Source organism: Sebastes umbrosus, chromosome 3, assembly GCF_015220745.1.
Source record: "Sebastes umbrosus isolate fSebUmb1 chromosome 3, fSebUmb1.pri, whole genome shotgun sequence".
In the NCBI taxonomy this organism is placed as follows: Eukaryota; Metazoa; Chordata; class Actinopteri; order Perciformes; family Sebastidae; genus Sebastes; species Sebastes umbrosus.
In genome coordinates, this window is record NC_051271.1 from 19,771,659 (window position 1) to 19,795,981 (window position 24,323).

The 24,323-nt window shown below is 40.7% G+C and overlaps 1 protein-coding gene across 2 annotated transcripts in view; it reads left to right on the forward strand.

Annotated features, from left to right (window-relative positions):
• The window catches only part of LOC119485318 (protein kinase C beta type), a 39,583-nt gene extending 16,108 nt beyond the window's left edge, over positions 1–23,475 (forward strand). The window contains exons 3-17 of one of the 2 annotated variants that reach the window (XM_037764825.1): positions 2,072–2,154; positions 3,742–3,853; positions 8,222–8,350; positions 8,777–8,933; positions 9,280–9,414; positions 10,239–10,335; positions 10,460–10,603; positions 10,721–10,894; positions 11,000–11,091; positions 12,058–12,120; positions 12,217–12,355; positions 12,453–12,533; positions 12,617–12,724; positions 14,103–14,243; positions 21,825–23,475. In XM_037764825.1, the coding sequence (XP_037620753.1) occupies positions 2,072–2,154; positions 3,742–3,853; positions 8,222–8,350; positions 8,777–8,933; positions 9,280–9,414; positions 10,239–10,335; positions 10,460–10,603; positions 10,721–10,894; positions 11,000–11,091; positions 12,058–12,120; positions 12,217–12,355; positions 12,453–12,533; positions 12,617–12,724; positions 14,103–14,243; positions 21,825–21,977 (1,808 nt within the window). In that variant the 3' untranslated portion in view covers positions 21,978–23,475. Of the gene's footprint in view, positions 1–2,071; positions 2,155–3,741; positions 3,854–8,221; positions 8,351–8,776; positions 8,934–9,279; positions 9,415–10,238; positions 10,336–10,459; positions 10,604–10,720; positions 10,895–10,999; positions 11,092–12,057; positions 12,121–12,216; positions 12,356–12,452; positions 12,534–12,616; positions 12,725–14,102; positions 14,244–14,681; positions 17,227–21,824 lie in introns of those variants that run through there. The other variant, XM_037764824.1, reaches the window with a different exon arrangement.
• Positions 23,476–24,323: the final 848 nt, after the last annotated feature.

The window sequence follows — 24,323 nt, forward strand, 5'->3', positions numbered from 1 at the left end:
TTGTCGGTTGGACAAAGCGAGTTGTTTGAGTGTGTCAGCTTGTGATGGACATTTGTTGCAGCCGTTGTGAAATTCACAGCGATGGATCAGACCAGCTTGTCCGTCTCTCCTACTCAACTCCTGTTACCATTTTGGTACCTAATAGCATTTTAGATCTCTTTGTCTGCAATTTCTCAGAATTCAAAATTCAAATGTTCATATATACTGTATGTATCGCATGTAAAATGCTGATTGACAGAAATTCACATATGAAATTTCTGTCCCTTTTTATAAAAAAAGCAGCTGGGGATTTTTTTTTCACATGTGAACTGACTGACCTCAACATGTGGATCTTGTTTTCAGTGTAAAACATCTGAACACCACATGTAACATCTGAAATGTTTGACTGTTTACTTGATAACAAAGTTGCATTTCAGCGTATCAGGTTTGTCTTTAAAATGCTCAAAGTGAAACCAAACCTCAGACTTTTTTCATACATTTATTGAGACAAGATTTGAACTCTGTTAGCGTGTCAAAGCTCTTATCAAACAATTCAATGCGAATGATGATGCAAGCGAGAAGTCTGATACTTCAGAAATGATTAAACTGACCAATGATTCATCAGCTTTAATGTTGCAGCCCTAGACGTAAGCCCTTGTATAAACATGTACGTAACTCACACAGTACTTCAGTCCATTGTGTTTTTAAGGGGTTGTATGAAGTACTTATCCATAGTCAGTGTGTTACCTACAGAAGATGACGGTCGGCACGCCCCCAGTTTGGAGAAACAGACAGGAGTTACACCACAGAACCAAAGCATGTACTGCTGTGGACGGGTCGCAAAAGGTAGTTTAGACACCTAAAAGAAAGGCCCACTTAAAATAATCTATTTCAGTGTACGCAATATTTAGAATATTTCACTGCTTTACCTTGCCGTCAGCTTTATGCTCTCGCCTAAGCCACCACACTCAATTGAAAAAAACTGTAATTTTAGAGCATAGATAACGGCTTCAGTTCCCTGGGGGCGTGGCGACTGTCATCTACTGTAATTAATACACTGACTATGAATAAGTACCTCATACAACCCCACTTCAAAACACCCTGTGGAGGCAATAGGCCTTAAGGGCAATGAGTGTCACCTGTCATGACCTTAGGAATGTGCACATGTTTGTATTTTTCCAACACACACCCAAACTAAAAAATAATTTTACTTCATCCAAATATGATTTTCTTTCTCCATTCTGAGTTTTCAAAGGATTATGAAATAATAATCTGAAAGGGGGAGACAAAAACATACCACCTGTTTTTAATTTTCTTCTTTAAAAAACCCAACATAAATGAGATTTCTGTTAACCCAATTTGCATTTTGTTCATTACGTTAAACTTACACTTTTTAACTTCAAAATATTCTTCTTGTTTTATTTTGGTTGACTTCTAATAAAAAGATGGATAGTTAGTTCATGATCGACGGTCATGAACTAACTAAACTTTGTCCTACGTGTTCCTGGGATAAACTATACCTCCTGAACAAACTCTCCTTTATGCGTGTATGTTTGTGTCTAAACTGCCAGCGAGAGAGAGCACCCATCCAAAGATCTTTTTGTCTGTTAAGTGTCCTGATAAAAAATGATTTCCTCACAAAGGGGATCAGGATCAGCAGCCATGCTCTATATTAGGCTGAGAGCACGCAGGGTGTTTATTTCAGTCCGTCACTACACTGAATGATTTTAGCACAACATCAAGCAGCGAGCAGGAACATACAGTCACCAGGTGCGTCGAGCCTGCTGCCTCCATCTGACGCTTCCTGTAGCAGCTTCAATGTTATGGGGCGTGATTACGAGATGTCCCACCATGCTGTGGTTATATTTAAAATCATCTAAACTGAAGCAATAAAACTAAATATAGATGTCGAACAGCAAGGGAGGAACAAATGGGAACTGCTGAAATATATGAGTAGCCTATTGTGCACTGACTAATGCCACATAATTGACATATTGATTCATCTCTTTGTTGCTATTGTGTCGCCTTATTTGGCATTGCAAGGAAGCCAGAGTTTGACATTTGCTCTTTTTTTCTCTCTCCCCTCCACTAGTGTGCTGTTTTGTGGTCCACAAGCGCTGTCATGAATTTGTCACCTTTTCCTGTCCGGGGGCCGACAAGGGACCTGCCTCCGATGTAAGTAAAGAAAACAGTCCACTGTGAGGCAGACCGCTGGTGCTCAAGTTAGATATTTATTAAACACACAGTTAGTGATTTAGTGCTGTTGAGTGATGTTTATTAACAACATTAGCAAGGTCAGCACTGGCTTTGGGTTTGTGTGTGTGTGTCTATGTAGTTCCTGTGTTTTCTGTTAGATGAACACACACACACACACACACACACACACACACACACACACACACACAGATGTTACCTGCTGAGCTGTCAGCCCTAAATCACATTGAGACATGTCAGTAAAGAGAGAAATGTGCTGCCTGGCTGCCTCAGGTTAATGAGCCAACATCTCTCATTCACTTACACACACATTTTGTGAGTCAGCGTTGGATTTTGAAGTCGTATAACTGATGTTTATTAATCTCTAACTCCTCTGTCTTTCTTTGTTTTTATTATATCACCAAAGCTGTGTCGTTGTCTACTATTTTTAAGCATCCTCCAAACTCCCTCAATAAGTACTTCATTCTCTCTCTCAATAATTTTATTTTAGCTCTCTGTTATAATAGAAAAACAACATTTCAAGCATCGGTTCACCACAGATGCACTAACTTAATGGTGAAAATAGAGGATAAGTGCACTTTTGGTAAAGGCACAGACACACACATCATATAGCGGCGATGAAGGCTAACTGTTGGGTCGCCAAACGTTGCCTTTGTCATGGCCTAAAAGTTGCACTTGAACACACCGCAAAGACAACAGCCAACGGCCAACTACCACATACGTTCTGCGCCTGCGTGAGATGAAATAACTCACCACACCAGCAGGTTGCGGTAGTCTGTATTCGTCATTCAAAAAGGGAAACTGAAAGACCGAGGACGGCGGATATACAAGCCGTTGTTATGATACGTACATGAAACGGTGTTTGCCGACTATTTTCACACCACTCTAACTACTACTCTTTAGACTACGTCCCCACGCTCCCGGCACACTTTCTATGAGCATTTACTGTTGCCATGGATGGGTTTACATTGTAGATAATACAAAGCCCGGTGTGTCTCATCCCGCTGCGAAAGGATGCGTTGTGTGGCGGTATCGAACGCCTGACATCCTGGGAATGAGAACGGGTTGGGCTAATGAGACAATGCCTCTGTGCACAAATCCAGGTGCATAAAGAAATGTTTACCACTCCTATCTGAATGGGAGTAAATCCCTGCAGCCAGGCTCTGAAATGTCGAGAAAAGTCTTCCCAGAAGAGTGGATGTTCTTTGGCTTTTATTATAGTTATAGTATCATAATAATCCACATGTATTAGGAGTAAGATGTTCAACGCCCACATATGGCTGATATGTTCTAGTGTCCACATACCTTTGGCCATATAGTGTTTCTTAGAACCTGTGCAAATAAAACCCTAAATTATCTACATAGTTAGATACCACTAGAGGGAAGTAATTTAGATGAACCGACCCTAACGGGTCAACTGAGAGCAACTGAACTTTAATGGAGTCTAAGCACACCGCAGATGCAGGAACTCCACTGAAATGACCTGGATTACTTTACATATTGAATTCAAAACCCTTCTGTCTCCTCTCTGTGTTTGTGCCTCTGCAGGATCCTCGTAGTAAACACAAGTTTAAGGTCCACACTTACTCCAGCCCGACCTTCTGTGACCACTGTGGCTCCCTCCTCTACGGGCTGATACACCAGGGCATGAAATGTGACCGTACGTACACAAATTTATCTGTCCATGTGCGTGTCTGTGTGTGTGTGTGTGATCTATGGAATGACATTTAAGTTCATTTTAAATAAATAAATACATACATTAATAAATATGCCTATGAAATAATATCTATTTAATCCTCATTTGTGCCACATGCTCAAACTGTGTGATGAGTTTGAAATGCCAGTTAAGTCATTTTTAAATAAATAAATAAATGAAGCAATACATATATAAACATATAAATGAGTCCAGGTAGTTAAATAAATAAATAGTTAAAAAAAACAATAATTTTATTATGCTTTTTAACACAAACACAGACAAAATCAACAATACACCAACATCAGAATTAGATCCCTGACACATGATATACATAGCACATGATATACTCAAAGAGATGATTGTACTGTACACAATCACGTGAATATGTAGTGGAAAATGTCATAGCATCTATTTATGTGTGAGTATAAGGATAAGGAGGGGCTCAGCATTACGGCTGATTACAAACGACGGTGATGAAACAAAACCTTTTTAAGAAAAATCAGAAAACAAAACGCAATAAATAAAAATCAATAAATATCTCACCTCATGACCCAAAATTTTCACTTTGCCAGTTTTCAATACTGCAATCTATCAGAGCCTTTAGTACAATATTTGAAAGTCTTTTATCAGCATATTTAAAGATATTATAGATTAGATATTCCGTTGGTATTAGCTCAAATATGAGTTTATGCCCCCCCACAGTGGTGTATGTGGGGTGTATTGATCCATCTGAGCAATATATAGGTTTTTATTTTTAAAACGGACGTTTTCAAAGGACTTCTTTTATTTATTTAGGGTGACGTTTATTTCCGAATGCCACATTTATTTCCCACCTCTTTTTATTTCCATCTGTTATATTCACACTTGCGGCACGGTGGTACAGTGGTTAGCACTGTCTGACAGTGAGAGGGTTCTGGGTTGGGATTGGGCTCTTCCGTGTTGAGTTTGCATGTTCTCCCCCGTGTTAGAGACGGTTTTCTCCGGGTTCTCCGGCTTCCTCCCACAGTCCAAAAACGGACACTAAATTGCCCGAAGGTGTGAATGTGAGCGTGAACGGTTGTCCGTCTTAATTCTGCAGTATTTCACTCGGCCAACTGTCAGTGCCGTCGGTCAGAAATCAAAGAAATGGCTGCTTAACATTGAATTTCTATCATTCCAATTAATACTGTTTTACTTTATAGCATTCATAATCCACATGCTGCTTGTGATATGTGGACTGTAGTTCAGCCAAAACCTTTCAATGAAAAACACATTCTCTGAATTTAAATTTCATTTACAATAATTGAGCTGCTGTTGAGTCATAAGGACAGACAGCGCAGATATTATCAGCTTAATGGACGACGGTTAGAGAGATATTATCAGCTCCTCATAACAATGAGTGAACAGTTTGTACGTTCCTGCTGTTGTGTCATATTTATTGCTGACCATTTGCCTTACAAAGATACAAACAGGAAGTGGAGTACATCTCTGCAATGCTATCTCGAGCCATAACTAACATTATTTAATGGGTAGACTGTTCCTCATTGTACCCGCTGTGTGCAGCACACAGTGTTTGATGGACTTGGCCTTTGAAGCATCATCATACATTTAGATTTAGTCACCAGACGGCCGCAAAAAGAAAAAAGAAAATAGGTTGGCGTTAAAATGTGCTGAAAATACTATTCACAAAGGGGTTATTTGGTTATATATTAAACCACGGAAACAAATGAGATTTGACTAGGAGCTCTGTGTATCTTGCAAATTTTGTTTATATTAACAAATTAGTTTTTTTTTAGCATAGTCACAAAATAACGCAAAAGCACCCAGACATGTTTCTGAAATCATCTTGCTGTGGTTGAATTAACTTTCTCAATATTCTTCAGGTTCTTAAGACATTTTTGATATAAACATCACTGATTAGGGATAAGAAATGTCTGGTTATGATCTCATGATTTGGCTAAACTTCAACTTTGAAAACAAAAACAGAGACATGAGTTGCAAAGCAGTAACGACCCACTCCCTCTGTGAAGCATGGATATTTCATATTTGAAGTTTCTGAGTTGTAGGAAGCCACAGTCCTCACGCAGACTTAAGTGGACGATCACTACAAACATATTAGTGATACATCAAAAGAAAACGTAATCCGTCTCACCTGTCCCTCAAAACTCAAGTCACTAATCTGACTCAGATCAAATCTTCCTGTCTGCTGGGTTCATCCTGGAGGGACCTAAAACAGTGTCACAAGGCTCTTAATACACAAGCAAGGGATCTATTTATTTTAAATTTGCTACCGTGTTGAGATGAGATGTGTTGTTCTGCCACATCAAACACTTGTTTGTTTCTGGGTCATCCCTCTATAAAGTTTTAATGTTCAGTGGAGCCAGATAGAAATATATAAAAGTTACGTAAATGAATGACGTGTTTAGCGGACTGCCTGATGGAGATATTAGATGAAATTAATCAAAAGAAGTGATCAAAAGAAAGGTCATTATCATGGGATGGAAAACAGAAAAGATTACCTCCTCACTCTCCACCTCCCAGTGAGTGGAGGAAAATGTGGAGCTTTGTACATCAGAGCAGTCTGACATCTAGTGGACAGACTGAGGAACTACTTTTTTTATTTTTATCAATGCTCACCATTAAGAGATGCACTATTATCTGCTTTTTCTGTTTGCCTGTGTAGCTGTACTCAATGCAAATTCATCTCAAACAATCTAACATGTAAGTAAAATTGTGTTTATCATGCAGGGAGGGTCTACTGAAAAGATGCTATTGAGTTGCATTATGGGAAGTGTCGGATCCGGTATTTTTGGGACTTAAAATCCAGATGTTTCGTCCTTTGCTGCTTCGTTTTTGACCAAATCTTTTTTTCAATCTCTCTTTTATGAGTCCCCCGACTAGGGTTGTAACAGTACATGTACATTTGCTGATCTACTGTACTGAAAAAACTGACATAATTGAGTGTGTGAGTTAAAGATACAGACAGAAGCAGTCTGGCTGCTCTGTCGCGGACCCTCAGTATGTGTTAATTGTTAATATTCATAGGACATTATTTTAAAAGCTCACAGCTGACGTTATTTTTCATTTAGTAGTTAATATAACATGCTATAGTGCTGCTAACATGTAAACTAACATGCTTCAGTTATGTAACATATTATAGTTACATGCTATTGTTTTATCAGGTTTCAAATTCTGTTCTCATTCTGAAAATAATAATAATAGTGTAATACCGTATACTGTGAAGCCGTAATGTTTTCTGAGATGGTTATTACGTTTCAACCCTACCCCTGAACCAACGCTGAAGAGCCTTTAATCTGATGATAAAGTACTGAAAGCATTGTGATAAGGAGTTGAGGGTAGGGATGTCGCGATATACCTGCACTGACGAGAACAGAGATATTTAAAAAATGAAATATTGATATCATGTTAGTAATACACATATGATAATATTGTACTTTTGTACAGTTATGGTTAAAGACTCTCTCTCCACCTCCCTACATCTGTATTTTGAGTGTAATTTATTTGTGAAAAAGAGACGAAACGCACAATAAACAAAGTTAAAGATGAATTTGACTGATAGCAATTTTTTCCATAGAGGTGGTTCGCCAAAGATCACAGGGGGTGCACCAGGTGTCTGCTCTGAGGTTGTCAAAATTAGATATGCTCATGTATTACTAAAATCATAATAACACACTTACTGGATAATTTATACAAAAGTCTGTATAGAAAACTATCTAAAAAGATATATTTTTTGCTTCTTGGAAGCAAAATCTAATGAAATATTCTGCTTCAATCCATAGTTGTTGGCGTTTAGCCTTTCAAAAACAACATTTTCACTGCGGTCTGAAAAGCTATTTGCTCTCCCACTTAATGCTATTATAGTAAATTAATTAAATCGTTACAAAAAAAAGAGATCATATTAGATATCTACATTCTCTTGGCAAATTCGTCAAGACGCCATCACTTTATTTATGTTGACGAAACTGAAGAGTTCTAATCATTCAAGAAAGTTGATTTAATAAAAAAAAAAATGTAATCAGTGAATCACTTCAATGTTCTTCAAATTGAGGATTTCGTTTGAGGATTTGTAATTTTTTTTTTTTTAAATGATTACGTCGGATGGACCTCAGCTTTTCTTAGATACAAGTAGGGGGGTTTCAAGGAAAATAGGTTGGGAACCACTGTTAGGTATCGCGATAATATCGTTATCGTGGATACTTTGGCCTCAATAATCATGTGGTGAACATCTGATATTTTGACAGCCCTAGTTGAGGGTTTAAGGATCGAGGGTACGTTGTATTTTGAACTGTATGAACTAAATTAACTTGTGTGTTTTTGTGCGTCTGTGTTCAGACTGTATGATGAACATCCACAAGCGGTGCGTGGCCAACGTCCCGAGCCTGTGTGGGACAGATCACACTGAGAGGAGAGGACGCATCCACATCTCTGCCCAGATCGCTGACGACACTCTCACCGTCACCAGTGAGTGCACTCACTTCAATTCATACACACACACACACACACACACACACACACACACACACACACACACACACACTCACACACACTGAGCGCCTCTCAAAGCTCTCTATCAGCCTATAGGGCTAAAACTGGAAAGTCCATTAGTCGATCAATGAGCCAACGATTGACCCACATCGCCACTGGAACATGCATCCACGTGCAGAGCTCTGTCTCTCTCAGACAGCTGTGGATTGATTATGGAACAGAAGCTAAACTGTCGTTAAGTGTTGTCAAATGTAGCCAGAATTATTTAGGGCAGGACTTACAGGTTCGCGTCCTGCTGTCCTCCGGAAAGGACAAATCCCAGAATAAACAGTCTAAAAGTGTGCATCATCTTGGCATGTTTTCTTCTTCTTTTGTAATCATGTCCTCCACAACCTCTCGCAGTCAAAGAGGCGAGGAACCTGGTGCCCATGGACCCCAACGGCCTGTCAGACCCCTACGTCAAGCTCAAGCTGATCCCAGATCCCAAGAGTGAGAGCAAGCAGAAGACCAAGACCATCAAATGCTGTCTCAACCCCACCTGGAACGAGTCCTTCACTTTGTGAGTCTTTATCTCAGATGAGGTTTCAACAAACTTATTTTTGTCATTGCACTTGTTTGGTTTCAAGGTTTTTGGCCCAATTTTCAGTCACAAAAAGCACAAAGCTAACTGGAGCTCATGCAAGTGACCCTGTCCCCATTATTTCTCCTGCTCTGGCTTGCTGTTTATTCAAGCTATTCTGGGTTGCTGTGTGACTGCTAGACGAGGCACAGGCATGAAAAACTGTCACCTGCTGAGGTGTTTACCAGTTTAAATAAAGAGAGATGTGATGAATGTGACTTTGAAATCAAATTGTTTTACCTATTTTAAGAACACCCTTCATCTGACTCTGTTTCTCATTTCTTAGCAACCTAAAAGAAACCGACAAGGACCGCCGTCTGTCGTTGGAGATCTGGGACTGGGATTTGACCAGTAGGAACGACTTCATGGGATCCCTGTCCTTTGGGATCTCGGAGCTACTGAAACTAGGGATAGATGGATGGTAAGACGTCAACATATGGTGGATAATTGGGAAAATGACACAGGTGTAGACAGTAGGGGTGGGGGAAAAAATCGATACAGCATAGTATCGCGATATTTTGCATGGCAATATTGTATCGATACACAGACATCAAATACCAATCTTTTATTATATAAACTACCTCTTAACAATCCGCCGGCAGGCCCAGCTGCTATTCTGTCTTTCAGAGGTTGTAGCGAGCTCAGTCTTCAAGCTAGAGTGGTATCATATTAAGCTGGAAAACCGAAGGAGCTTGTCAAGAAGAACGCTAAATAAGCTACAAAGTTACGCAAAACGAAGAAAAACTGGCATAGCCATTTTCAAAGGGGTCCCTTGACCTCTGACCTCAACATATGTGAATGAAAACTAGGGCTACAGTTGAAAAGTAATTTACTTAGGAAGGTTCCTAACAGAGTGAAATGACCCGGAAGTACCTCAGTAGCAGTCATGATAAGAGCTGTTTGAATTCTCTAAATGCAAAAGAAAGGTGCATCAATGCTTCCTTTATTATCTCCTTTAGCAGAGGATACACTGGACCATCCTTTACCAAAGGAAAGGAGATAACGCCGCCCCACAATTCCTTGCGGCCGCAACTTTTAAAGCGTTGCACCATTCGGCCGTTCATGAAAACAAACGATATGCTTATCTTGCATATTATTTTCATACAGTCATATACCTCTGGTGATTCCCACCCCCAGTAGACATAAATAACAAAGGCAGAGGGAACAGGGGTGTGAACATTTAAGGGCTTTATTGTCATAGTCTGGTGATAATCCTGTATTTAATGTTTTTATTCTGGGGTTTAGGTTTAAGATGCTGTCCCAGGAGGAAGGAGAATACTTTAATGTTCCCGTTCAGGCAGAGGGAGAAGAAGGTAACGAGGAACTACGACAAAAGTTTGAGGTGAGACGCACAGAAACAGAGACACAAAATGACAACGGGTTTAATTTGTACCATCCTTGTTTTTTAGGGTTTTTTTATATTAGGCTATTTCTTCTCATAATCTTCTTCTTCCTTCTCTCTCCAGAGGGCGAGAGTGGGTCCAGGGAAGCCCACAGACTCCTCTTCCTCCTCCTCGGTGTGCAAGTATGACAGCAATGGCAATCAGGACCGGGTCAAGCTCTCGGACTTCAACTTCATCATGGTTTTGGGCAAAGGCAGCTTTGGCAAGGTGATGCACATTAGTAGTGTTTTTTTTAATGGTGAGAAATGCTAGCCAGCAGCTGGTAAACATAATTAAATCACTGTGAAGCTCATTATTTATTTCCCTTTTGTTGACTCTCTTCAGGTGATGCTGGCTGAGAGGAAGGGCACCGATGAGTTGTACGCCGTCAAAATCCTGAAGAAAGACGTGGTGATCCAGGATGACGATGTGGAGTGCACCATGGTGGAGAAGAGAGTCCTCGCTCTGGCTGGGAAACCACCTTTCCTCACTCAGCTGCATTCCTGTTTCCAAACCATGGTACAGTATGGATACACAACATCTTGCATTAATCAGGACGAGCACATGCAGAAACACGATTTATCGCTGATCACTTATTCTCTCCTCTTCTTCTTTGTCTCCTAGGACCGATTGTATTTTGTCATGGAGTATATAAATGGAGGAGACCTTATGTACCAGATCCAACAGGTCGGCAAGTTCAAGGAGCCTCATGCTGTGTGAGTACGCTCTCACATTTTATTTATGTCCGCCTAGAGAAGAGCGATACAAGGACACAAATATTAAAGGTGCCATAGAATACATTCACAAAATCATGGACCAGTGACGCAGGTCTTCACAATAGAAAACACAGTAGGCCTACTCAGTTTTCAGGGATAAAAGTAGCAGCTTCTCCGACCTGCACCCTCCCATTTTAAATCCAACGTAAAGTATGGAAACACTTTGGGTTTCACACATTGCAGGAAAAGCAGAGCTAGACATCACTGCTAAAGCTGCACGCTAACTCTGTCATGGACAGGAAACGTTATCGTATTGCTGTAATGTGCGGTCAAGCCAGCCGCCACTCTCATCTCCGTGGTCAAATCAGCCGACGCTACAACTGTAGAGCACCCATATACTGACATTTATGTTAAATACATTCAGAAGTATAAAACATGAAATGTCCCTTTATAAATTAAAAAGAAAATACCACTAATTTATGATTTAAGTGTCTTTATTCTTAGATTTTTTGGGTTGATGGAATTTTTTTTATAAATAATGCCGTACAATGACTGATATATCTGACTTCAAGACATCTCTGACTACATACATGCTGAAACTTCTTTACTGCATCAATATAGATATTTTCCAAATTAAATGTCCCTAGAAGTGTATGATGTAACTTTTTTCCATCGTCTGCTGTTAAAAAAGTTAACAAAAATCACAATAAATCTTAATATCGAATTGCAGTACTTGTAGAATCGCACTACTTTAAATCACAATACATATCGAATTGGCACCCAACTATCGTGATAGTATCGCATCAGGAGAGAGGTGTATCGTCCCAGCCCTAGTGCCAAATATGAAAACCAGTAGTCTGCACCTATAACCCAGCTCTAAGATGGTATTTAGGAGCGGTTACTGTGTATCCACGTCAGTACAGACACACACATATGGCTAGAAACTGGTGTTTGTCTGTATTTTAGGTTCTATGCTGCAGAGATCGCCATTGGACTCTTCTTCCTTCACTCCAAAGGCATCGTGTATCGGTGAGTCAGTTTGTGAATCCGCTGCAGTCTGCATGTGCAGTTTACAATCGTTTCAGAATACAGGTGTGAATAAATACCTGTGTGTTTTGTTTTCAGGGATCTGAAGCTGGACAACGTGATGCTGGACGCTGAAGGCCATATAAAGATAGCTGACTTCGGCATGTGCAAAGAGAACATGTACGATGGGATTACCACAAAGACTTTTTGTGGGACACCAGACTACATCGCTCCAGAGGTGTGTTTACGTGCTGTGAGGTAGTTGATTGGTGCTTTTTTAAATACATTTTCTAACTCCTGAGTAAGACTCACGACTCCACCGTTGTGTCTTACAGATAATAGCTTATCAGCCTTATGGGAAGTCTGTAGACTGGTGGGCCTTCGGAGTACTGCTCTATGAAATGCTTGCTGGACAGGTTTGTGTAGCATTCTTTATTATTTTTTTTATTGGGAACAATTTTGAGAAGACAAATGATGAAGTATATTTGTGCCCATCCAGCCGCCTTTTGACGGGGAAGATGAAGATGAGCTGTTCCAGTCGATCATGGAGCATCACGTCTCTTACCCTAAATCCATGTCCAAAGAAGCTGTTGCTATCTGCAAGGGGGTGAGGATGCATGCACAAATACACATAGAGACTCCGTCCTAATGTGGCCCTTAAACCTGCTCCATATCCACTCTGAACACCGGAGAGAACGCCACGTTAAGGGCTCTTAGGTTATAGTGAAAGTGCGTAAGAATAACTCCAACAGTGCAGCTACAGCAGAGCTGACTTATCATTCTCCACTGCCCTTAATAAGAGGTGCGAGTACCTGATAATGGCGAAAACACCATAATAGTTTGAGTTCCATCTTGCTACTTGGTTAACATTTTGGTAAAGCACATAAACCTGTTTGTACGCTTTCTTAACGCTGCCCTCTGATGGTGGGTTTAAAATCCCAGAATGTACTGAGTAAAGTTAAATAAAAGATCCGTCATTTAAAGAATGCATCATCTTTTTGATAACCCATGCTGATTGTTTAGGGGATTTTATACATTTACAGTTAGACAGTTCATAATATCATGGTATATATATATTGTCCTTGTGGTTGACGTATTTAAAATGCTGACCACATTATCGCAATGTCCCCAGTTTGATTCTGGCCCAGAGTCTTTTGTTGCAGGTCCTTCTCCGCTATCTGATAATGGGGGAAAATGCCCTCAAATATACTTTGAAAAATGGTACATGATATACAGTAACTCAACAGCTGTAAGGCGTCTGTCAGTATCCATGGTGATGGATGTTACGGCTGGACGATATGACCATGACCATCAAATTTACTTCAAATATACTTTAAGGCCCTGATCAAACTGAGATGCGGCGCTAGAAATGCGTCGCCTGCAAAACCATTGTTTTCCAATGGTACAGCGCGCCTGCCGTGCGCTCCGCCCTGTGTGCGCTCCACCCTACGTGCATAAAAGTTAAAATATTCTCTTTTCAGCGCCAGGCCTGTAGTCACACCGCTCGTCAAGGCTACTGTCTTTGAAAGAAAGAGAGAGAGAGAGAGAGAGAGAGAGAGAGACCCATTTTCCGTTAATCACATTTGATGGCCCGGTTAAGCACACAGCCCCGCTCCACAGGCTCCATCAGCTGTTTTTGCCCAACGCCTTTTGCCTGACAGTTTAAAGAAAGGATCAAAATCGATCCTTGTGGTTATGTAGCTTGTAGCTATTGATAGTTCATATATATATTTACTGAAAATTGCAATGCAAGTAAATGTAGGTCTGTAAGGGAGCTTTCACAAGCCATAGTCCGTTTGGCTAGTCCAAACAGAGTTTACCTGCTTCCTTACCCCATCCCTTTTAATACGGCTTCGTGCAGAGTGACAACCTGTATTGTATTATTGGACACAGTATACACACATACACACACACACATACTGTATATTCAAACCTTTCTCACTTTGTATGTGTGTGTGTGTGTGTGTGTGTGTGTGTGATTTTAGCTGATGACCAAGCACCCAGGTAAGCGTCTGGGCTGTGGTCCAGAGGGGGAGAGAGACATCAAGGAGCACGCCTTCTTCCGTTATATAGACTGGGAAAAACTGGAGAATAAAGAGGTCCAGCCGCCTTTCAAACCTAAAGCTGTGAGTATATTACACACATTTACTCTCTTCAGCTGTTGAATATTACCTGAACGTCATTACCTTAGAGATGAGTCACAGTAAGGAAGGAAATAACATACTTAGTCAAGGTAAGTTATAGATTAGATCGCTCACCCCCCCCCTTAACCCAACCATCACTTTCCATTGGTCACTACTCTGACAAATGCTGAGCTGAGATTTGTGAGTGTAATCACCAATGATGAAGCTGAGATGTCACTGGCTCACATGCGGACCAATGGAAATCCACAGTTTCGGCTGTGAGGGATTTGATTGGTTGATGCCATGTTTTAGTTGTATTTCTCTTTTTTCTCTTTGTCGTTTGTTGTTGTCCTTTTTTTCCTCACATCTCTCATGAAACTCACTCCATCCCCTCCCTCCCCCATCTCTCTCTCCACCTCTCTCCTCTCCTCCTCACGGCAGTGTGGGCGTGATGCTGAGAACTTTGATCGCTTTTTCACGCGCCACCCCCCCGAGCTGACCCCCCCAGATCAGGAGCTTATAGCCAACCTGGACCAGGACGAATTCCAAGGCTTCTCATTTGTTAACCCTGAGTACCCTCACACAACTCACTGACCACGCCACATATCACTGGGCTGCACTAGTAATCCCCCTCACCTCGGAAACATGCATTGAAAACAAACAAACAAACAAAAATCACCATGATGTCATATCCAGGATGCATTCGGCAGGGTGAGACGTTAAAGGAATAGCTCAACATTTTGGGAAATATGCTTTTTCTTTCTGAGACTCATATGAGAAGGTTGAGATCAATCTCATGTCTGTGCATAAAAGTAAGGAGCTGGAGCCAGAAGGCGATTAGCCTAGCTTAGTATAAAGACTGGAGGCAAGGGGAAACAGCTAGCCTGGCTCTCTCCAGAGTAAAAGAATATCCCTACTAGCACCTCCGACATCAAAGAACTAGCGGCGATGAAGGCCGTGACAACTTGTGACAACACCGGTGTTGCCGATTACACCGGACATTTTACAAGAAAAGATGACCCTCAATATGTGTAGAGTGCTTACTGTCATCCTTAACGTCGGATTGTTGTGTGCCTGGCCTCTCCGGTCGAGCTTACGCTTTGGGGCCGCAGGTTTCCACCTGGAGCCGCCGCGCACACTGGCTGTGAGCGCTCTGTCCTCCTCACGGCGATTGCCTCATTAACGTTATAGTTCCCTGATAGAATTTGGTTTACATCTGAAATATTGCCAAATAAGCGCTTTTGCTTTTCACTTTGACACCAAATTCCCCCGCCATCGTCTTGTCTGTCAACTCTCTCTCGTCCCGCGTGTGTGAAATCTGACTCCTGCTACTCTGAGCTAAGACTCTGTACTGAGCAGACACTTCCACTTTCAGTTTATAATTGTAGCGTCCATCTTCCGACTCTGTATTGATAAGACGCTTAGTATTTCACAAAATAGAGGTTTTTATTTGATGAACGTGGGCGCTGCCTGCGAAAATGAACTAAATGGGTTTTATTTCTATAAAAAAAAAAGCAAAATGACCGGAGGCGATGGGCAAGTATTGTAATCGGTGTATACCTGAACACCGCGTAACACCACTAACTGTGGCAAACCTACTCCGGGCTCCAGCTCTGTATCTCAAGCACAGACATGAGTGATATCTATCCTCTCGTCTAACTCTCGGAAAGAAATTAAACAAGCATATTTTCCCCCAAAAATTCTCTAAATAACGTTCAGATGGAAATGCAAGACGGGTGCTGAAAGGCTAACAATCAGGAGAAATAATCAGATATTTATGTGTCAAGTTGCCAGTAGGAGACTAGTCTTGTTTCCAGCAGTGACACTGTTTTCAGTTTACTAGTCATGTGACACTCTCATATCAGCTCTACTGGCTGTATTTCTATCTTTAGTGCAGAAGTTTGCTCCTGAACGCCGCCCCGGCTGCTCACACCAGACAGGTTCATGACGGGGGCCGACCTCGGGGCCGACCTGAACCTGCTCTGTCTCCGTGTCACCCTCCCTGTGATTGCATATTGACGACTATCAGTAATATTGATGAGTGTACTACGACCACATATTTGGTAATATTCATACAGTGTAAGTGAAAAAACTGACCAATTGCTTTGCTATGATTGTTTTGAGTACTAATCAGTTTCCCAATGTTGACTTTATTTTGTCTATAGGACCAAATACTTCTACACTTTCTGTTCAGTCAGTGTCGTGGTGAGCTTAACATTTTGGCTGATTTAAATTTTTAACCATTCAGAGGATAGAAGTCTTTATACATGCAGTCAGCAAAAGTGTAAGTCTGCGTCATGTTAGTGATTTTTAACTGAAATCTCATTACTTTTCTTCTGATTCATTACTGAAAACATCACACTGTGTTTTTAATGACATATCTCTTAGCTTGTAAACAATTTTTTTCTGGGAGAATTTCACATATGAAGAGTCTTGTGAAGCTGGTAGTTTGTTAGGACGTCCAAAAGTGCCAAAATAGAGTTCAGAATCCAGAGGATGTGGAAACATATTGTCCTCAACAACTGTGACGAAGGGCAGCCATCTAGTGCCATTTTGCTGTACATGTATAATTATTAGAATATGCATTATAGCTTATCTGTTCTCCAACAAGACAATACCCTCAGACAGTCATTTTCATATATGAAATGAATGAAGCGTGTGTTTCATTGTGAGGCAGGTCGTATTATCTTTTTGTAACTGTGTAACGATGCAGGGTCGCAACGTGTCAAATCTTGTTCTTTGAGCTCATATCAAAAAAGGGAAGCAAGGTGGAAAAAGCGAGCGTCTGTCGTGATGATGGTAATGGTGTTGAATCAATGGTGACATAACGAGATGGAGAAAAAGATAAATATATATATGGAGTTGTATATCAGAGAGATATTTGGATAAATTGTTCTGGATGAGAGAGATGCTTCTGTGGATTGTGTAATTGTCCTGTATGACTGGAAACTGATAATATACTCACTGGTGCCTACCAGACTACTTCTGCTGTGTCTGCCTTGTTACTGCTGCTGCACCCAAAATGGTAAAGAACATGTGTTTTATTTGGTTGGCTAGAAACAAGAGATGACTAACTTAGCTTAGCATAAAACCTGGAAACGGGGGGAAAAGAACTAACACGTTATGTCTTGTTTGTACAAAAAAACGTATCGTAAAAAATTACAATTTTCAATTAAACTGACTTCTGAGAATATTTTGGTATCATCAGGTACCCGGATCATTACAACACATTCTCATCCCAACTCATCACATACTGCCGCTTTGTCATGCCCCTTCGCGTCACTTTAGGTTTAGGCAACAAAACCACTTAGTTAGGTCTAGGAAAAAACTACATGGGTGGGCTTAAAACTACTACGTTTTTTACAGTTAAAATGAGACTAAACGTTGTGAATACACAACACGAAAGATCAGCTGATTGTAATGTGAAAGTGAAACTTAACGCACTGGACATGAACAGCGCTCTCCTGGATGAAAGCCTCGTGTTTGTTGGACCCATCCTTCCCACCTTGTGTGTCTCTTTTCGTTCCTGTACGTTAATTGTTGCCGTGGATGGGTTTACATTGTAGTTAATGGAAAGCCCAGTGTGTCTCATACTGGTGTTAAAGGGTGCGTTGTGTGTTGGTATCTAACACTGACAAGGTGTTGGTATTTGACGCCCTGGGAATGAGAACGGGCTGGTCATTATAGTCTCAGGTCAGCAAGTGTTCTGCTTTTATACTTTCGTACGATTACTATTATGACAATGATTACTTTGTGAGCACAGAAATAAAACTACAGCTCCTATGAAAATGTTGCAGCGCGAGTACTTAATGTCATCTTAACTTGGTTTCTTCCGTATCGATAAAAGTCACCAAAGCTGTTATACGGTGTTCGGACACGTCTGAACAAACTAGAGTCACTCGACTCGCTCATGGACTCACCTCTTTTTTCGAGCCATGATGTTTTTATCCTGCCAAGGTTTAGGGCTTATGGGAAATGGAGTTTGTGAAAGGCTGAAATACAAAAACATTAGTAGAGCTGCAATGATTAATCGATTAGTTGTCAACCATTTAATTAATCACCAAATATTTTGATAATCGATTTAAGTCATTTTTTTTTTTAAATAAAGTAAAAATTCTCTGATTCCAGCTTCTTAAATGTGAATATTTTCTGGTTTCTTTACTCCTCTATGACAGTAAACTGAATATCTTTGAGTTGTGGACAAAACAAAACATTTGAGGACGTCGTCTTAGGCTTTGATCGACATTTTTCACAATTTTCTGACATTTTATAGATCAAACAACTAATTGATTAATCAAGAAAATAATCAACAGATTAATTGACGATGAAAATAATTGTTAGTTGCAGCCCTAAATATTAGATAAATAATATTAGATAGCTTTTCAAAAATCTACAATCCTTATCTAAACATATGAAACGAGCCTCATGACATGTTGTTGAGTAAGACTCGATGTTTAGTTATTAGCGTAGTTACAAATGTTAATGGGATTTTGAATGAGGGTTTGTTACTACTGGAACAGAACCTGGAAGTTCTGGTTTCACTTTGGCGCTCTGTACAGTCTTTGCTATTTGGTTTGGAAAAATCACCTTTATTAATATAATACACCAACAGCAACATAGCTGAAGTCACATTTAATGATATTTTATTTAATGAGTTTATTAACTGTTTATAAACATGTACAAACTATTCACAGGCGGATTTAAAACTATAAATGTGTTCAAAACTTTAGCTTCAAGGTTTCATTCTTGACTAAAAGAATTCATGGTCCATTTACTAAATTTCTGCCGGAGTATTCAGCTGCATATCATGGCCTTCATCAAACGGATAGTGTTTGCTCGGTTGCCACGGAGTGAAAAGAAGTATTTGTAAATAATTAATATGAATATATATTTTATATTATTACAACTATGATTTAAAACTTTCATTAGATGTACTGTATATACACCAGTTATGGATGCTGCACAGGATTTAAAGTTGTTAAATAAATTATAGTGTGTTATCAACCGTTTATTAATTGTTATATAGTGCTTATAAAAGCTACACTGGAGGGTTAAAATAAAATGTAATCCACAAAACAAACAAACATGTCAGAGATAATATATGCAGCATCACACCTGCCCCATACACATAAATGAGCAGAATTAGTGGTGAGTTCGAGGACCAGTGGTAGAGGTGGGAAAGTTTTCATTTCAGCTGGAAGCCCTGTGATGAGACAGAAGGAGGAGGTAGGAAACTAAATGCTTTGTGTGTGTGTGTGTGATACATGTGTCTTGCCTGGGGCTCACTGCTTCACTTCCCTGTGTGAAATCCTTTCCGGTTGTGATTCGGTCTACAGCTGGTCTGTTTTTATCGATCCTTGTCTATTCTGTACTGGAACGTTTCCTCTCTCTGGCTTTGGAAGTTTTGTCTTGGATCTTTCTGCATTTGTGCTGTTGAAATGTTTCGGTGGGTCTTTTTTCTTCATCCTTTGACTGTGTTTCTGGGTTTAATGTCGGCAGGGTGTGTTTGTTTCTTGTCGACTTGCTCCCCCAGTCCTGTATGGAGTCACTGGTGTGTTTTGCTGAGTCTAGACTCCTTGTGGTGCCACCATTCACAGATGATCAGAGGTGTGGACTAGACTGTACTTAGACTCAACAATACACATGACTTCCCTTGGACTTAAAGGAACCATTCATAATTTTTCAAAGTCCATCTTAAAAGAATAATTTGTGTGTAAATTTGAAGTGCTGTAACCATAACAACTAGTATTTTAGAAGTACTGTGGTCAGGGGACGAAATTCCTCCGATGCAACCCACTCATCACATTAAATTATTTTAAATTTGTTTACATTTTACATATTCACTTGAAGCTAAGGTTGGTAATTTTGACAAATAAGCAAGAGCACGCTAGATTTAAAAAAATTATCCAACTGAAAAACCCAGCCCAGTGTTTCCAACTCTTTTCCAATGAAAGTAGCAACCAGCACTAGCTCCAAAAGTCTCTAAATCTAGCGAGAAAGTCCGTCCCTTCAGGCCTCCCTCCAAAGCCACTCCCCCAAAATTATCACTATGAACGTAAACATCGAACATGGCTATTATTACTGGAAGACTCCGGTGATGCACAATGGAGCAGAGTGCAGACAATAACACAGGTAGACGGGCCGTTCTATCATTTGGATTGATTTGGTCATTACTCACTTTAACTGAAACAACTGCGTCTTTTTTCATACTGATTTGAACTCATTGCTGAGCTCTGCTCTGTTGTCTCATTGTTGATTTCATTGATGTTTTATTACTGGTGCTTTGTTGCTTATTGTATGATTTGCTGCTGATTTTGTGTGATGAAAGGTGCCGTTAAATACATTTTTTATAAATATATATATATATATATATATATATATATAGTTAAAGGGACTGTTTGTAACTTTTTAAGCGTATAAATATAGCGGGTCGGCACACATGCGCGTTCACATATGCGCACTCGCGTGTGGCCGGAGCCTCGTCTCCGCTGCCTGCTCTCCTTCACTCAGACAGCGCGCGCGTCCTCCACCTCCAGACGTGAACGCGCGCTCACTCCACACTGCAGAAGAGTTAGTTTAGCTCTGAGAATATCTAGTGAATGCACGGGACGTTTGTGCAGAAATAAATGCTGCAGCTCCTCCAGACCAACAGAGGTTTCCCGTGTCTTGTGAAGTGACGGAGCTCTTCAGAGAGTTACGTTGTCTTCTCGTTACCGACCGGGTGCCGGCGTCTCCTCTGCTCTCTCCGGCTGCGGGAGGAGAGAGCAGGGAGACACGCTGCAGAGCCCCGCTGCCTCAGCCTGCACTTAGGCAGGAAAAGCCAACACTAGGTTCAGATCTAAATCATGTTCATGGAGACCTTCGTCTGGTCAGTTAACATTACTGCCAAGCAGCTGAAATATAGAGTGATATTGTGGTTTTAGCTGACGTGTGTCGCCTCACTGTTTTGAGCGACGCTCGTTCAGGTATATTTAGAGCGAGCAAGCGCGAGCCCGACGCTGACTTTCGTTGATTTCACGGCCACAGGTGTCGCTGTTAAGAAGCATTTCTGAAAGTTACAAATAGTCCCTTTAATGCGATAAGTTAACGCGATTTTTGCCATTACGTTTTTGAATTAATGTAAAATAATATGAACATCGTTGCATGGGAGGACTTTGGTGCACTAACCTCAAGCTTTTTTTTTTTAAAGTAATAAATGCACATTTTAAAAAGGCATTCATGCAACTTATTTTTGTAAATGCACTATGTACTTTAGTAACTGTTCTCTGGTGAAGGGCACATAATGACTTGTTTAGGACTCTAAACACAACATTTAGGACTTTGACTTGACTTGCGTCTGCAATTCATAGACTTGTGACTTTGTCCCACCTCTGTTGATTATTGTCTTTCCATGTGCTGAACCTATTAACCTCCCTCACCTCCTTCTATACCCTCCATCTTTGTGCTTCTATGGGAGAGTTGTTCTTTCTGCTTGTTGTCAACCTTCTTCCATCTGAACTGTCTTTTTTAACGCTGCACAAATTCACTCAAACTTCATTTCTCTAATGCGCTCTCTCTCTCCTTTATTTCTCTCTCTGTTTGCAGAAATCTCGTCGTGACGTCGGCAACTTCGACAAGGAGTTCACCAAGATGGCGGTGGAGCTGACGCCCACGGACAAGCTCTTCATTATGAATCTGGACCAGAACGAGTTTCAAGGCTTCTCCTACACCAACCCCGAATTCATCATACAAGTCTGAGCAGTTCCTGTCGGTCAGACGCAACCCCGAACAAGACTTTACTCCAACCCGTACAGCCCAGTTACATCCACCGAGGACTCATCTCATCGCACCGACACGGAAGCATCTCAACACACACACCAGCATCTAAACTGGACAATCATCACAAACCACCACACACTAGCTGCCGGTTGGTCACACTTGGGACTGAGTTTGATCAGTAACCGCATGGTCAAACAGGCCGGTTTCCAGAAAGCTCCAGGCATGTGTAGTATTCACAGGACCTCGTGGCGAGCAGGTCAATACAAAGAGTCATAGTGAATGTGTAACTGTGTGTATGTGCTCTTATTGATCAACTCCAGTGTGTGTTTGTTTACTTGATTTTCTTCGGCCTGTAAAAGTTGCGTCATGAACATTTCCATGATCAATATGTCATGTATTCACTCACACACACACACACACACACGCACACACGCACACACACATACACACACACACACGGCTGTGCAGGCTGCGGTTTGGAGGGTTTTTGAAAGTCCTGATTTAAAACCTCATGTCTAAGTTGAACTTAGTCTTAAGCACGTCTCGTCTTCCGAATTGATGCAAAAAAAAAAGAAGAAAAATCCCCCTAATTGTGTGTTTGGCAGCGATATTTAAAAAATGTCTCCGTCTTTTTCCTCTTGCTTAATCTCTCTTTCTCTTCTCTTCTCTATGGCACTGTGTACGCAGTGGGTTAGTGCTGTGTAGGCCTATACAGTCTTTGTGGTGCAGCTCCTCTATGCATGCCATATCTGTTGGTACAGTAGTTCCCTTAAGATTTGCGTTTGACATCACGGAGGAGGAAAAGAAACCCTCTGGTGGCGTGTTGAATATATGGATGCGAGTCAGTTTTGAAATAGCCACGCTCAAATTTTAGTTTCCACTCCGAATGCCGTGTCTCTAATAATAATAATGTCGAAATATGCTAAAGAGTTTGGAGCCAACACTGTTTTGCTGTCCTTGACAAGAAAATATGAGATTCTGTGAAATGAATATATAAAGTAGATGTAATAATTCTGTATGTTTCAGTGTATGTGTAAATAGGAATGGGATCTAGAGCTAGAAGTGTTTTTCATGTTATAATACACTTCTATACTATTCTTCACAGCCCCCCCATCTCTCTCTCTCTCTCTCTGCTCTTTATCCCTGCCAGCACTCAGCTGTCTCTTTTTACTTTGTTTTCCCATTTTTATATCTCCCCTTCTCCTCCTCTTCCTCCACCTGTCCTTCACATTCACATCAGTAAAGGAACTGGGAGATGAGATAAGACGAGGGAGAGGGGAAAAGAGGGGAGAATAAAGTGTTTTACTATGCAAAAGGCAGAAGAAGAAGAAGATGAGGAGAAGAGGGCAACTTTTATAAAGCTACCTGAAGAAATTCTGTAACAGGACAGTATATGTGTTGCATGCGCCGTCTTTACCTGCGCGTGAGAGACACTAAAAGTATGATATGTACATTAAAGTGAATTATCATAATGTCATTTTAGTAACTCTGGCTCTTCTTGTGTTTTACTGACAGATTACACATCACTACGGCATTTGTTGCAGCAGTTTACATTAAAGTTGCTATGAGGAACTTTAATTTTGCGTTGATTTTGGCGGCCCCTGTGGACAACAGTGGTCCCTTTAGAGAACCTCTCATTTAAAGCTTCAGTAGAATTCCATCATAACCTTTCAGCATATTGTAATTCAAGTATTCTGAGAGAAAACTAGACTTCTGCATCTCCTCATGGCTCTGTTTTCAGATTAAAAAGATCTAGCCCGTGACGGAAGACTTTGATCAATCACAGGTCTTTCAGAGAAAGAGAGCGTTCCTATTGGCTGTGCTCCGGCTGGTGGGCGGTGCTTGGTATTCACTGAAGAGATCTCAACCTGGCTGCTGTCACAAACTTTCTCATTTTACAGCTAAACCGTGCACTACAAGATGTTTCTGAAAACATTTGAGGCGAGAAATAGGCATTACAGTAACAGAATATTGATTCATATTCGATCAGCGCTAACTAGACTCGTGGCTCTCATAGACGGAAGCTTGACGGCAGACTCCAGATCAGCTCTGACTTGTCATTTTTTTAGTGCATAATAATGCAGCAAGTTATGTGGCTTTTTAAAGGGACTGTATGTAATTTTTTTACACATACACATAGAAACGTTTTTTTTATTGCCAATGTGTGAACAGGTTGTACCCTGATTTAAAAAATGAGACCTCCCGCAACTTTCTGGTTTCCCTCCTATCAGCCTGTAGACTGCTTTTAATGTGAAGAATGCGGGCCGTTTTTTCCGGGAAAATCCAACGAATGTGACGTCATGCGTGCTCGCGAGTGCCTTTACT